At 36.1% G+C, this 14,978-nt stretch overlaps 1 protein-coding gene across 4 annotated transcripts; it reads left to right on the forward strand.

Moving 5' to 3' along the window:
- Positions 1-296: 296 nt before the first annotated feature.
- LOC105039197 (U4/U6 small nuclear ribonucleoprotein Prp31 homolog) lies at positions 297-14,701 on the forward strand. Of its 4 annotated transcripts, XM_073245067.1 has the most exons (10): positions 299-478; positions 4,742-4,780; positions 5,226-5,510; positions 8,500-8,562; positions 8,737-8,874; positions 9,432-10,324; positions 10,423-10,493; positions 11,251-11,353; positions 11,547-11,622; positions 14,045-14,701. In XM_073245067.1, the coding sequence occupies exons 3-10, from the start codon at positions 5,508-5,510 to the stop codon at positions 14,150-14,152; spliced, it is 1,455 nt and encodes a 484-aa protein (XP_073101168.1). In that variant the 5' UTR covers positions 299-478; positions 4,742-4,780; positions 5,226-5,507; the 3' UTR covers positions 14,153-14,701. The 4 variants fall into 4 exon arrangements, with proteins under 4 accessions (XP_073101172.1, XP_073101168.1, XP_073101165.1 ...); XM_073245071.1 differs by lacking the exons at positions 4,742-4,780; positions 14,045-14,701 and adding an exon at positions 12,646-12,824 and having other exon boundaries at positions 297-478; positions 5,445-5,510; XM_073245064.1 differs by lacking the exon at positions 4,742-4,780.
- Positions 14,702-14,978: the final 277 nt, after the last annotated feature.

Consider the following 14,978-nt stretch of genomic DNA (forward strand, 5'->3'; position numbering starts at 1 on the left):
TTTTTTGACTTATAATACCCATGTTGTTTTTTTTATAAAATAATATCCATTGATCATTATCAAAAATAAAATTTTTTTATTTTTATAGATTTGGATTAGTCTAATATTTAACTCAAATAAATAATTTGGGTCGGAATTAGACTTGGATTAAATTTGAATCTTAAATTTAAAAAATTTGTCGAGCCAAAATCCAGTCCGAAGCCCAAAAATATTTTGGCCCGGGTCCGGGACCGGGCCATCCCGGCCCGTTCCCTGCCCTAGTGCTGATCGAGGCGAATCCGATCCGCGTTCCACCGATCCCGTTCCCAATTCCCTTCGTTTTCCACTTCGAAGTCTTGGAGTGTTGGGGGCTGTTAGGGTTCGTTCCCCTTCCGTAACCCCTTTCCTGCTCCCAAGCGGCGACCGGCGATCGTCAACGAGCGACCTTTCCGACCGGCGAGTGGAGCATTCTAACACGAGCATCCAAGCGCGATATCAGGTATAAACCTTTGTCTCTTTTTTTCTGTTTCCGTGTTTGTTTTGATGATTTATTGGCTGTAAGTTGGGAGGTTGTGGGGTTTTAATCCCTCGAGGTAGCGTGAATTATTCTCGTTTGGAGTGTTTTTTTTAGTCCGGGGGGGAGGGGGTGGGTTACGAGGGATGTATGATTTACCAGGGGCATCCATTGGCCGTTATCATGGATTTGGGTGGGCCTTGATACCAATAAGTTCTCGCATGCCTTGTCCACCAGTTCGACGTTTGCTGTTGGATTCTCTCGCAAGCTTGTCGATCGTTCCCATGGCAGTAAGGAGTGGGAGAACTGGTCCAGGTCGCGGTGGGGAAATCATTAATATCTTGGATTTTTTTTTTTTTTTTTTCTGCTTGTAGAAAAGGAAAATAGGAATGGAGGTAGCGTGATGATAGATAAGGATATATAAGATAGGATCTGGGAAGCAGAGACTACTGATTGCTTAATGATTTTTAAACTGGAACTATTGGTGCATATACATTGCAGGTAGGATGTAGAGTGAATAAAGCAGCAATTTGCGACAGACACATTCACCAAGAAATATTGGGAATGACATGGACACATACATAAGATATGGGAGATTGCATAAAAGTGTCAAGTGTTAAACTAAAAATGAGATGGAAGTGTTGTATTACTAGCCAAAAAGTTTAAAAAGGAAGATGGAGGTCCAGTGACTTGCGAGAATGACAAAATGATCTCAAGGCCATATCATTGTGGGTCATAGAACACCATTGTCAACTGTAGGAGCTCGGAGGCTTATGCCCTTTGAAGACTGGTTCTTCATCCTTTTTCTTTCTTAATTCAGAGAGGGACAAACCTGCTTGATCTCCATCTTCTTCTGCTATTGCTTTTGGTTCTGTGGGAAATCAGTTTTTCTGATTATGGAGATAACTCAAATTTGTAGCTTTGACATTTCCGTTTTTTTTTTTTTTTGATCTAATAGTTTTCTTAGAGGAAACTTTGCTAAACTTATGTTGGAAACGCACTGCTTAGTCCTATTTTCTGTCACCACCTACACCTCGCACGCCTCTCTAATTATTTCAAGTACTCAGAGCCCAATAGGGAATACTCTTCTCATTTTCAATTTTTAGTCTGATCTTTGGAAGTGGTGAAGTTGGTGGGAGTGGAAAAGTTCAAGAGTCAAGGCCATCCAAAGCTGAAATACTCCTTATTGTTTCGAGTGCTCCAAGCCAAATGGGCATTACTCTTATTAAGTTTTAATCTCGTTCAGTGGGAAGTTGAGGACACTGTAAGACAAGGGATGGTCTCAAGCCTCAGATGCTTCATGCTGCTCAACCTTGACTGTTTTTAATGCTGTTCAAGGCTCTAACTATTGGTTGGCATGCATGCCCCCTACTGGTGTGAGCACAAATGGGATGTGGCCAATAATTGGATGGCTCTTTCTACTATTGGGCATATTTGTTTGGCTTCCCACCAGAAACGTGTCCGGTGTTGGAGTTTCTACAGGTGCTAGTGTATGTGGATTTCAAAATTTTTCTAAATCCAAAACGCAGCGAAAAATTCAGATTAAAATACTTTTAATCTAAGCATGCGTTTATCATATGAAAGCACCTATGGATCTAGTTCATATGCTGAAATTAACATAAACTGATTTTAGGATGAATGAAAATCTGTAATCAATTCACATATCTGAATCGCTTTTTCTTTGCTTCAAACCTGTAACTGAGATTGAATTTAATTCAATCCATGGATCTGGGGCTGAACAGGTTCTGAATCAGCAGTACAAGCGTTTTACCTCTACAGGTATCCACAGGACCGACCTCAATTGTTTTCTTTTGGATCCTGCTTGTCTGAACCAAAACTCTGAATAGACTTGAACCAAGCCTGGATAGGAATCAAATTGCGAATTTTTTTGATCTTTCTTTTTTAATTCTTGAAGAAATCAAGAACCTTTTTTGATTCCTCAACTAATCAAGAAGAACAACAATTAAGATGTGGTTCTAACTAACTCTCAACAACTTGAAAGCAAGAGGATGAAACTACCTAGAACTTGGCGCCAACCAATTGACACCAAGTAGAAGGATGCTGTCCACTTCTCTCTAGATTCAAGGATGCCTAGAGAGAGAAGGCATGAGCTAGAGAGAGAGGAGGGGGTGTAGGCACAGTAAGGGTCGCGGCAAAGATGGGAGGAAGTGAGAGTATGTGAGAATGTAAAGATAGGATCCTTTAAATAGACAACATAAGGGTGTCTTAATCAAATTAGGATCTCTTCTCTTAATTATATTAGAAGTTCTAGCTATAATATATTTGGACCAAATAAATAGGGCGCCACCCATAACTCACCTAAGTCCACACCCAGTGCTAGGCGCCCATCATATGAGATCCAATAAAATGTCTCAAATCAGCCCACATGATTTCATAAATTCTCTTCAAAGATTCTTAATGAATAAAATCAAGAAACTCTTTCTAGATTTAATCCAAGCCATAAATTAAATATTCAATCATTGGATTTTATTGAATCAAATTCAATTTGGTTCAAATCAAGTGTAGAAATTGGTTAAAACTTATCATATAAATAAATCAACCACAAAAAAAAATTGGGTTCACCCAAGTGCTAGCAATGTTAACATGAATCCAATAAGATTTTTTGAAATCTGTATTAATTGATACTTCATAAGCTCAATTATAACTAATCTAGGTCTTCTCCCTTTATATGTGACTCCATAGGTTCAATTTTGTCTGATAGTGAGACATACTATAATTTCTATCATAAGTATCACTGAAATCTCTTTCAATGGGTCGGAACAGTTTCACTCTAATTCGACAAAAATCATTAATCCAAAACGATCCTATTGAGCTCTCATAATCCATCAATGATATCTAGCAATATGTAGTGGCAACCAAGCAGAATTGAAATAGAACCTCTAGGTGTAGTTAATGTATGATATAGTCCTATTATGAGTCTCGATTGGATGGCAGGTCATGAATAAATTATCAAACCTCATCATTAGTCATATGATAGATCCGATCATGTCAAGTCCATTAGTGATTTCAAATGAAAATTCTTTTTCATCAATCATATTGCTTTAGTCATAGGCTTGTGGATTTAGCTTCTCAAATCTCATAGGACTACTCCTCTTTATCAAGATCGATAGATCTCATCTAGATGCACACGTTGCTCGCACAGCTTAACCAACTGAAGCCAACATCCACTACAAAAACTTATAATTGAGTTAATGTTTATGTGTAGTCAAACTACAGTAGTCTTACTGTGAGCAACTGTGACACCGTATGTTAAAAGATCAGTCACACAATTACAGCATCGAGATAATCACTAACGATCGAATAAAAATTCATGTGATTTCTCGTATGGTCACGCTCAGTACTAGTTGTTCTCTAACAACTACCCGCACTTTCTACTCAGTATTTCTACACTATAAATTAGAGACTCATCTATCCCGAAGGAAGCGAACCGTACATCGGTCTATCTGGAAGGATCACCGTCCCCATCATTATCCTATGATCGGAAGCAATTTAGGAATCGATCATACATGCCTCTAATTCTCAATATTTGAGAATATGTATCGTAACATCAATTTCAAGGATGATTCAAGGATGCATAACACTTGAATGAAAAATAAAAATTTGCTTTTTATTAGTTAAATCAATAGTTTAAGTATAAATATGTGTCATAAAATAAAAAATGTGTCAGCTAACAATTGGCTTATAGGACATACATCTAACATCCGGATCATCGTTCAAGCTTGGATTTTGAAATTTATCATTCTTCTAAGTGGCAGTTTATTTCTATATAATTATTATCCTGAACCTCTTCTAGCATGCAATGATTAGAGTTGGTCAAAAGGCATGGCTTTAGTCCCTACCCTTTCAATGGATTCAGTTCTTTATGATGATTTTGTTTGATTAATCTTTGAAATGGTATCTAAGTTATATCCACATCTAGATAGAAACAAATATGGATATGCTTGCTTCCAGTTTGCATCTGTATCCGTTGAGAATAAATATGGATATGTGTAATATCCGATTCGTATTTGTATCCGTTGAGAATAAATATGGATATGCGTAATATCCGATTCGTATTTGTATCTGTTTAGAATAAATATGGATATGCTTAATATCTGATTCGCATCCGTATCCATTTAGAATAAATATGGATTAATTTTGATATCTGTTTAATATATGTATCCGTACCTATATCGGCTGAAAAATATGGATATATAAATATCCAATGCATATCCATTCTCTTTTCAGCGCTACTCATGAAGCGACTTCGGATTAATTTGAAGCTAGGTATTCATTCCCTTGCTCGCTCTCTTATTTGTTGTTTTATTTTTTTCTACCCAATTTTTTACAAAAATCTAAAGGAAACATTTTGTAAAGAATGGACTGCTTTAGTTGATTATATTTTGGAGGTTCTATTCTCATGTAAATTAGAAGCACATACTGCTAAGATTCATGATATATACGATATTTTGATGATTTTTTTCGTTTTTTGATTTTCCCCCCTCTACCATAAAACTTCTGAATATGAAAAATTTTGGGAATTTTTTGGATATTTGTAACATCTTCTGGTGAAGTAGCATCGGTCCTGTGATGGGTGTTGTTGTTTTGGTAAACCCACATCTTGGTTCTAGCTGCATGCTGGCCTCCAAGTGAGAGCTTTCCATCAAAAGAGTGTCCTATAGTGTTACCATGAAATTATTGTCCAACAACCCTAAATATTTCTCTTCCTTAGGTTTGGGATGGTTGAAGATGAATGTCGGCAGATGTACTGTTGCCCCTGCCATAGATGTGTGTGGCCGTGCTGTGTATTATTATTGTTGAGGGAAGTGAAATATGTTTATTTCTTTTTCTCTTCTTAAAATTAATTCTTGGCATCTGCACCATATTTACTTTGTCTGGGTTTTTAATTTTAACTAATTTCTTGTTCTTGCTTCTGAATTTGTGTCTGCAGATATTTTAGCAGATTTTGCTGTGCTTTTGTTTTGAAGTTTATCGCTGTATCTGAAGAGAAGCAATGGTTAGTTTATCATTTTTCTTTTTAATCAAATGTTCTTATAATTTACACAAATTAGTGTTTGCATCTGGTAATGATCAGTACCTTGTGAATTAATTAAAATAAGAAAAGGTAGAAGTTAGCACGTGTGATAGTTTAATGTCTGTTTGTTAACTGTAAAAGGCATATTTGATGGTTAGCATGTGTGACAGTTTAATCCCTGTTTGTTAACTGTTTAAAAAGGCATATTTGATGTTGAAGGGACACACATAAACATCTTTTTGTTTATGAGTTTTATAGAAATGCTTGCACAGGTAACATGTATCCATTTCCCAGTAGGCTGCATGGGCACTTTGTCAGGCTTGCTGATAGGAAAAGTATACCACTAAATGAACCTATAATTTGCTGTCTTTGATGTGTTAGTAGCACTATTAGGTTATATTCGCAAATAATAGCTTTATTAAAAAGAAATACAGCAAAGTGAGTTGCAATAACATAGATATGTTAAAAGAAGAAATTAGGAGAGTTAAGGAAAATAATTAAAAAATTCATATAAAAATTTAATTGTTGGTATAACTGTATTTATGTGTATGCATACTTATATGCGGCTGTATGTACCAATTACAAAGTATCAGCTCTGAACTTGCATAGAGATGTACACTAAACTATATTAATATGATTATGTCAACTTGAACTATGTTGCATTTGTACCACATGTTGGTACTTGCACTCATAGTTCTATTGGTAACAGGTAACTTTAATGATACCAAGGGTAAAACATGATCTATCACTGTGTGAGGATTGTCTATAGAGATCTTTGGTTTCTGGTTTGTTTTTCTGCAGCTGTGCTGGTGCTTGCTATATGTGTGAATTTGTCGGCACGATTCCTGAGGTGGTCTGAACTAGGTAGATAGATAACTAGCATTAAGATAGTGCTTTTTGTACTTATGGAATGTTACCTATGAATCAATTTTGGAACTTTGGACACTTTAATGACACTTCATGACCCTGCTTGACACTAAAGTGAACCACAACCTCATCACCATTAAATGTTAACTTTTGGCTTTTCTATGTAAGAGTTATTAAGTTCCATGCGGAGTAAATCATGTCAAAATTATGGAGCAAATAGTCCTATTGATTATTTACTGAATATATTTATATATGTACACAGATTTGAAGTTTTGGCTCAAGTTGATACATTTCAACCTAAAATGGCTGTGGATGCTTTTGCTTATTCATTATTTTGATTTATAGCATCATTATTCTTCATTTCTTTTTAAGTATATGATGGGGATATTTTTTTTCTTGGTGTTAGATGAGGAGATATCTAATTCATAAGGAGTATTTTCTTAAAATTAGGCATGGGTTTTATATTTTTTTGGAAGACTTAAGCATTTGGGAGTCTGGTTCTAAGGACTTCAAGTGAAGTGTAGCTTATTCTAGATACAACATTTTTTTTTAATCTTCAAGAGTTATTTTGGGGTAAGGGGTAAAAATGGGTATAACCGATCAAGCCCCTTGAATAGTGGATTAGAAGATCTACGTGTGGATTAGCCAGAGCTTGGATTTTATAGACATTTAAATGAAATGTATCTATCTGTCATCTTATTTTTGTACTTTATAAATTCTTACTGGCTATAATTTGATAACCAGTGCTTGATCTAATGGTATCATGTTTATATTCATAACTATAATCATAATCGTGAAGCCTTTTTCCAGCTATTTGGAATCGGCTTTACGGATCGTTATTCGCCAAGTATTCCTATTTAGGACTATCTCTATTGTTATTTTTAAGTTTCCCATATCCTTCCTCACAACCTCCATCCATGTTATCTTAGGGTATCAAGTTTATAGTCATATGTAGTTTTATGCTATTGCAGTTTATTTTTGTTGGGATACACTATTAGGCATTTAATTATCAGATTCTTAAGCAATTCCATGTAATATAATTCTTTAACACTCCATCATGTCTAAACTGATATTCTTTTTAATGATTTTTGTACTTTAGGCCTTTGGTCTGGAAACACCAAAACCATGAAAACCAAAGACGTTGGATTATTAAATATACTTAAAAATTGTGTGATATTATTTTCATCAAATTCATTCATATTTACCATGTTTTCCTGTCTTTTCATAATCTTTTACATTTTTGTTTGGGGGTGAAACTCATAAACTTGAGCTGAACTTGAAAATCAGTGGACCTTACTAAAACTAGAAATAAACTCGAGCTTTCAAAACTTGATTTATGCTTGCTTGTACAAACATCTATATAATACATACATGTCTTTGTGCCAAATTCCATGGAGGTTCCCTTGTGAGATTTTGCTGGACACTGGACACACAAGGAATGCTGTAAAAAGGTTTAATGGTTATGGTTATACAGGTATTTGTGTTTTTGTTTATGTCTTTGCTTGCTTGTGTGTGTGTTTTTTTTGCCGGGGGGGGGGGGTGTGGTGTGTTCAGCATACTTTTTACTTCAGCAATTTTTATTTTATCCATTAGTCTGGAACTCAGAACCTGAAGTTATATATAACAAATAAATAATTTAGGTATATACTTTTCTTGTTTGTTAGTATGGCAGTGAGTGGTAGCCTTCAACAAGCAGCATTATTTATGAACATCTCCTAATTTTCTTCTTCTATTGACATATTTCTGTATTGTTGCATTTTCTCTACTACTGTATTCGCAGAAATTTGTTATGTTAATATTATATCTATGAGTTATTCAAAGGCATGTCCAGCTAAATGGCTGATTAAGTTCTGGCAATTCTTCATAAAATTTACTACTCAGTATGTTTTAATTGCATTCAGTTTCTAGCCCTGTGTGGTGAATGTGTATGTTGGAATTGTGCAAGAAAGATTTTTTTGGGAAGTATCTCCTTTTACCATTTCTGTATCAATTTCATGAGTAAAATATGTCTAATGCAATGTTGCAGTTTCTTTACTTCAGGTGTAATATTTTTGCGAATAACTGAAGATGTATACTGATTATTATACTTGTGGTTTCTAAACAGGCCAGTCTTGCCGATTCTTTCTTGGCTGACCTTGAAGATTTATCTGACAATGAAGCCCATCTTGTGAGTTTATATGTTAATTTTATACTTGATTACGATTTTATTCTAATAGCTAATATTTAGGTGTTTGCAATTTTATGTGTGAGCCTCATCTTTTACCTGTTTCTTTTGTTTCGGTGCTGTATATTTCTGCATCATGGTCACTTGCTTCTATGTCGCATGGAACTTGTCTATTAGGATGATGAGGAAGCTGATGTAGCAGACATGGAGGAGGATGCTGATGGTGATATAGCTGATATTGAAGCACTAAACTATGACGATCTTGATAGTGTCTCAAAGCTGCAGAAGACGCAACGCTATAATGATATTATGCAGGTGATGCACCAAACTCTTTATACGTATCGTTGTCATGTTTTTGTATTAGGGTAAAGCTCACAACTGTGGCATCTGGTTTTGTGGTTGTCTTGTACATATTCATGGTTATTGGGCTATGGTCGCCTCAGCTTTTATTTGTTTGCATTTATAACCTAAATCTAGATCATATTTCATATTTGTCTATCATTCAAGGTTGCCTTTTTTGACTGATTTGAATTTTTTTTCTCTGTATCATGCTCAACTATTTATTTTCCTTTCATCTAAAATTAATGAAAGTGTATTAGGATAAACTTGAAGGTTCAGCCATCATGCATTTTGTTGCATGGATGCTGTTGGCAAAATTTCCTTTTTAACTTCTAAAGTTTTTAGAGCCATTTTTTTTAGTTCTTCTTGTTGTCATAATGATTTTGTTGGTTTATTAATTTTATTCTCTTGTCCTGACTCATATATGTATGTATATATATAATACATACTGGTGAAATGCAATGTGCAAAACTTAGGAAGATCTTTCAGTTTGTCTCGTATGATAATCACTCTTCATTTCTTGTGAATCACAGAAAGTTGAAGATGCACTCCAGAAGGGATCAGATATATCTAGTCATGGAACAGTCTTAGAAGATGATCCTGAGTATCAACTTATTGTTGATTGCAATGCTTTATCTGTCGACATTGAAAATGAAATCATCATAATCCACAATTTTATACGTGATAAGTACCGCTTGAAGTTTCCTGAACTTGAATCTCTTGTTCATCACCCAATTGATTATGCTCGGGTTGTGAAGAAGATTGGAAATGAGGTGGACTTGACCCTTGTCGACTTGGAGGGCCTTCTACCGTCAGCAATTATTATGGTTGTTTCTGTTACAGCATCAACTACAAGTGGCAAGCCTCTGTCAGAAGAGAACCTAAAAAAAACAATTGATGCATGTGACCGAGCGCTTGATCTTGATATTGCAAAGAAGAAAGTTCTTGATTTTGTAGAGAGCAGGATGGGATATATCGCACCAAATATTTCTGCTATTGTTGGAAGTGCAGTTGCAGCTAAACTTATGGGAACAGCTGGTGGCTTGTCAGCATTGGCAAAAATGCCAGCTTGCAACGTTCAGCTTCTTGGGGCAAAGAAGAAAACCCTTGCTGGATTTTCCACTGCAACCTCCCAGTTTCGTGTAGGTTATCTTGAACAAGCTGAGATTTTTCAGAGCACCCCTCCTTCTTTGAGGACCCGTGCTTGTAGACTGTTGGCTGCAAAATCAACCCTGGCAGCACGGGTAGACTCAACAAGAGGAGATCCAACGGGGAAGGCTGGAAGGAACTTGAGAGAGGAAATCCGTAAGAAGATTGAGAAGTGGCAAGAGCCACCCCCTGCAAAACAACCAAAACCCCTTCCAGTTCCCGATTCAGAGCCCAAAAAGAAGAGAGGTGGTCGTCGTCTGCGGAAAATGAAAGAAAGGTAGCAAGTCCTTGTGACAGTACTCTGCAACAAAAATTATCATTTTAGCAAGATCATTTTATTCCATTACTTGATTTTTGTGTTTGAAAATTTGACAGATATGCAATAACTGATATGAGGAAGCTGGCTAACAGAATGCAATTTGGAGTGCCAGAAGAAAGTTCCCTTGGTGAGCAGCCACTCATGCATGAATTGTTCATATTCTTATCCCTCATTTCTCCGGTCTTCACTCTTCACATTTTTATTTTCCCACTTTCAAGTGACTTTTCCTTATGCTCAGAGATATGATCAAAAGATGATTCATTAAGTTTGCTTTAATTGATGGGACTTGCTAGTCTTGATGTTTTCTGAATTTCCAAAATTGCTCTGGGCAAGTTTAGGTGTTTTTGTTGATTGCCACTGAGATGCTTAGAAATGGAACTCTTTTATGTATGAATTTTGGGGCAAAATTCATAAAACATAGTAAGATGTTGAGATGTTCACATACGTTTGAAATAGCAGTGGCAGTTTAATAAGTAGATAAGACTATATCGGTATTTAGTTGCAAATTTTTCTGATTTTCTGATTTCATGTTTCTATGCAAAAAGTTATTTTCAAAGCATTTATATTACTGTTGCACTGAAAAAGTATTAATACTGAGAGGTTGAACGCTCTTGTGAGATTTGTTTATGGCACCCACTTGTTTTCAAAACTCAAAACATTCTTCAAAAAGTATAAATATAAAATAATTTATTAGCTTTATGAATATATTCTATTTGGTTTTGGAAGGTCTCATAATGTTGACAGTGAAAGCTGTTCCTTTTTAATTTCTCATGATCCCTTGCTTTCTGGAAACCACTATGCTTAGAACTTATTGACTTGCTGTAGCTGACTTAATTGTTTGATGCTTTTTCAGATGTCCTTAACTTTTATCTCTCCATTATCAGGTGATGGCCTGGGTGAAGGTTATGGCATGCTTGGTCAGGCAGGAAGTGGGAAGTTGCGTGTGTCAATGGGTCAAAGCAAACTTGCAGCCAAAGCTGCCAAAAAGTAGGCTGTTAGATCCTTTGGAATGCTTCATCTTTTAGGCTGCTATTTCCATTCTCTAGATTATCAAATATGAGATATTTTATAAGCTTTTAAATTATTGTCTCAAAATCCAAATTAGAGAGTATCAGCTTTTCATATTTCTATAAACTGTGCAAGATATTCATTGTTTCCCACTGTTAATTGTCTACAATAGGTTTAAGGAGAAGCCCTACGGAAGCAGTGGTGCAACCTCAGGACTGACATCAAGTCTCGCATTCACTCCTGTACAGGTATGTATATATTTCGCAGCTGCATATGATCATTCCAGTTCTTGATTTAATTCTGTCAAACTCAAAGTCAAAATTCAGTAACTTTAAGATGAAACCATAGGTAAAATTTTCATATTTTACAGCAACATGACAGATAAAGACACTAGTAGAATGCATGTATAGATCCAAATGAAGTCAATCAATTGGTATGGACATCTATAGTGAAAGGAACATGTTTATTCATCAGAAATAAAATTGATATGGTATGTTGTTCAAATAGCTATTATTAATGGCACCTCTTAGAATAATCTAATGATAACAAATTGCAGTTATTTGGAGGTAGATCAAGTTAGTTTTAAGGATGGAAATGCAGACAATATTTAGCTTTAGAAATAGGCTATTCTCTTACACTATATGTTAAAGTTGTTTTGAAGCAGATTTGAAATATGGGCTTTAATTGACGAACTTGTAAATAGAACAGATGTTTTAAACCCTTGGGTTTTCCATGTTAGGGTAGAATACTTCTATCAAGATGAAAGAAGAGCAGAGGACAAAAATGCTATAGAATCTTATTTTAGAAAACTAAGATTTGTATTAGAAATTAGATGATTTTCTGTTAAACAGGAATGTTGTTATTGAAATCACCTGAACAGCAGATTGCTAAGTGCAAGAGGATATGTGTATAAGCTATTATTGGTCTATTTAAGAAATCTCGTTTTGTGCATGGAGGAAGTAGAACCAGTTTACCAAACAACCGTCCACCTATTCCCATTTATGTGACATACTTCATCTCCACTTGAATGTAAAACACCTAATAATTGTCAATAGCAATCTATAACTTTTGTTTCAAAAGAAACCGAGTGTAATACTTATCCTACTAAATCACTCTTGCAACCTGAGATTGTGTGCTAGCCTAATAATGCATGCATTCAAGAGGATATTTTTGCTGGGAGGACCACATGAAGTTAATGTAGCATGAGTTATTTTATGAAAAACTTAAAATAATACAATTAACTCTATTCATCATCCTACTTCCTTTTTTAGGTGAAGACTAATCGTGCTGTTTTAGAATGCCTTGAATCACATTGAGTGGCCATTTAGTAATTTGTGGCATTCAAATGATACCAACTGTTTGGTTTGTGTTGTTGAAGTTCCTGTCAATATTTTCACTTACAGTGAATGTTCTGTCAAAGTGGTTCATATAAAGAAATCTCCTTAAGTCAGTCCTGAGCCGGTAATACATTTATCTTTCTGTTCTCCTTTTAGTTTCTGAAATTTAAGGGCTTAAGTTGACTGTTGAAGAGTTTGAGTCATTGAGATTTGAGAGAGATTTGCATTACACCAAGGTACCAATTGTTATTGGTTTCATGAGCTAAAGGACCTACAAGATATACTACAATATACATGTATAATATGAACATTTTCCTCCTCCTCTCCCTTTATCGATAAAGGGATTGTAACAACCAAGGACCGTACCAAAAAGGCTACCTGGCTTGGTTCCTTGGCCATATATAAGTATCCAAGATCTATGCATTGCATAGTCAACTTGGGACAAAAAATACATGTTTGCATGGGTTCTCATGTACTCCCCTTATTTAAGCTCTGGTATTCTTTTCAGGCTAAGTGTCCAGATCCATTCAATTGTATTCAAAAGTACCATAAATCCAATCACAAATACCTTGATCAGCTTATGGTCAGCCCAAATGGGCTCATTTCCTAGTCCACACAAGACATGGGTCAGGTCCATTGGGATACCACTTGCAACAACCTAGGACCTTACATAAAAAAGGCTAGCTGCAAAGTGCTACTTAGGTTTTTTAACCCCGTATAAATATTCAAGATCTACTTAATGCATAGATGAAGTGGAACTAAACACACGCCTACAGGGATCCATAATAATCTCCTGCAAGGATGCCTATGGAGGAGGACATCAAAAGCAGCACTGTCATGCACCTTGCAGGATGACATAAGGATCCTTTGCTGCATTGAACCATGAAATGGTTTGATCGTTGTTGGGCATGACTCTTTTCCCAAAATAAGGGATTACGGTGGTCATCTCCTCTACTAGATGCAAAAAATACTAAGTGTACGGTTCAAATGCCTAGATTTTGGTATATCCTTGGGGCATTGGGGGTTGATCTTCCATTACATTAGTTTATGAGAGCAAACAAGCTTTTCCGGTATCCAGCATCCAGCATCTGTTTTGATAAAATATTGACAGTGCTTAGCAAGTGATCAGTGTAGCTGACGAATTTTGTGCACAAATTAATGAATCATGTTATAGCAAATCGGGATCAAGATAAATATTTCTTGAGTGCGTGTATTGGTAATTTAGCCATTAACTTGAACATGTTAACTATTTGAAGCTTCTAGGTTCAATGTAAGGATTTAATATATTCTCATTCATGAACTAAATCTACATGGTGGCATGTTTTTTTTTCAGGGAATAGAACTCACGAATCCACAGTCTCATGGAAATCTGCTCGGCAGTGGAACGCAAAGCACCTACTTCTCGGAGATGGGGACATTCTCAAAGATCAAGAGACCTTAATCTAGATATTCCAATTCTCTTCGTTGTAAATTTAAAATTCTAAGTGGTTTTTTACCACCTGGAATATTCTAGCAGTCTTTTCGACAAATACAACCCAAAGGAGTCGTGGCCTAGGAGCTAATGGAGTCCCTAATCCGTTGTAGTCCTTTTCCTGTGCAACAGTTGGGTAAGTTGGATGCTGGGTCCGGGATGCGATGCTGGGTCCCAGGTGGAACTATCCCCATTCTAACTCTTCAAAGAGTGGTGGTTGCACAACGACAGGCTATATGATAGCCGTTGAGATTACTAGGGTGGACGTGGGTGGGTCATGAGAGTGTTTCTGTGAGGACCCCGGTGATACATAGCTTCACCAGAAACTTGCATGGTTGATGTGTTAGTTTCTTGTTTCGCTGGATGATTGCCATTGTAAACTATCTACCTGTCTGAAGCAAGAGGGAAAGCAAGAGATCAGATTGGTTACTTCTTGTAACAAATGTCAAATCAGTTCTTTAGTCATTACTTGTAGACAATGGTAACATGAATGGGACACATAAATGTGATCGTTGAGCATAGGCTAGTTGTTTCTTCATCTTAGATTATTCGAAAGAAACCGATGCTTTAGATGCTTAAATTAGAGCCAATAAAATTTTAAATCTGCTCTTGAAATGGCCAAGAGGAAAATCTGTTGGGTGAAATAGTCTAATGAGTGTTTGGTTGGCTCCTTGCAATGAAATAATTGAGCTAGTTCCCTTGCGCGGTATCGTATATGTCACACCAAGTGTTGGGACCGGGAGCAGGAAATCTCCACCTTTGGCTTTGCGGAGAAATCTCTATTAAATCACCAAAA

The sequence above is a fragment of the Elaeis guineensis genome, chromosome 1 (assembly GCF_000442705.2).
Source record: "Elaeis guineensis isolate ETL-2024a chromosome 1, EG11, whole genome shotgun sequence".
NCBI classification, from domain to species: domain Eukaryota; kingdom Viridiplantae; phylum Streptophyta; class Magnoliopsida; order Arecales; family Arecaceae; genus Elaeis; species Elaeis guineensis.

Excerpts from the sequence above, each read along its gene's own strand:
- LOC105039197 (XM_073245067.1), top strand. Across the intron at positions 10,325-10,422 it reads CTGCGGAAAATGAAAGAAAG|ATATGCAATAACTGATATGA; the intron begins GTAGCAAGTCCT and ends AAAATTTGACAG. Across the intron at positions 11,354-11,546 it reads GCAGCCAAAGCTGCCAAAAA|GTTTAAGGAGAAGCCCTACG; the intron begins GTAGGCTGTTAG and ends TGTCTACAATAG.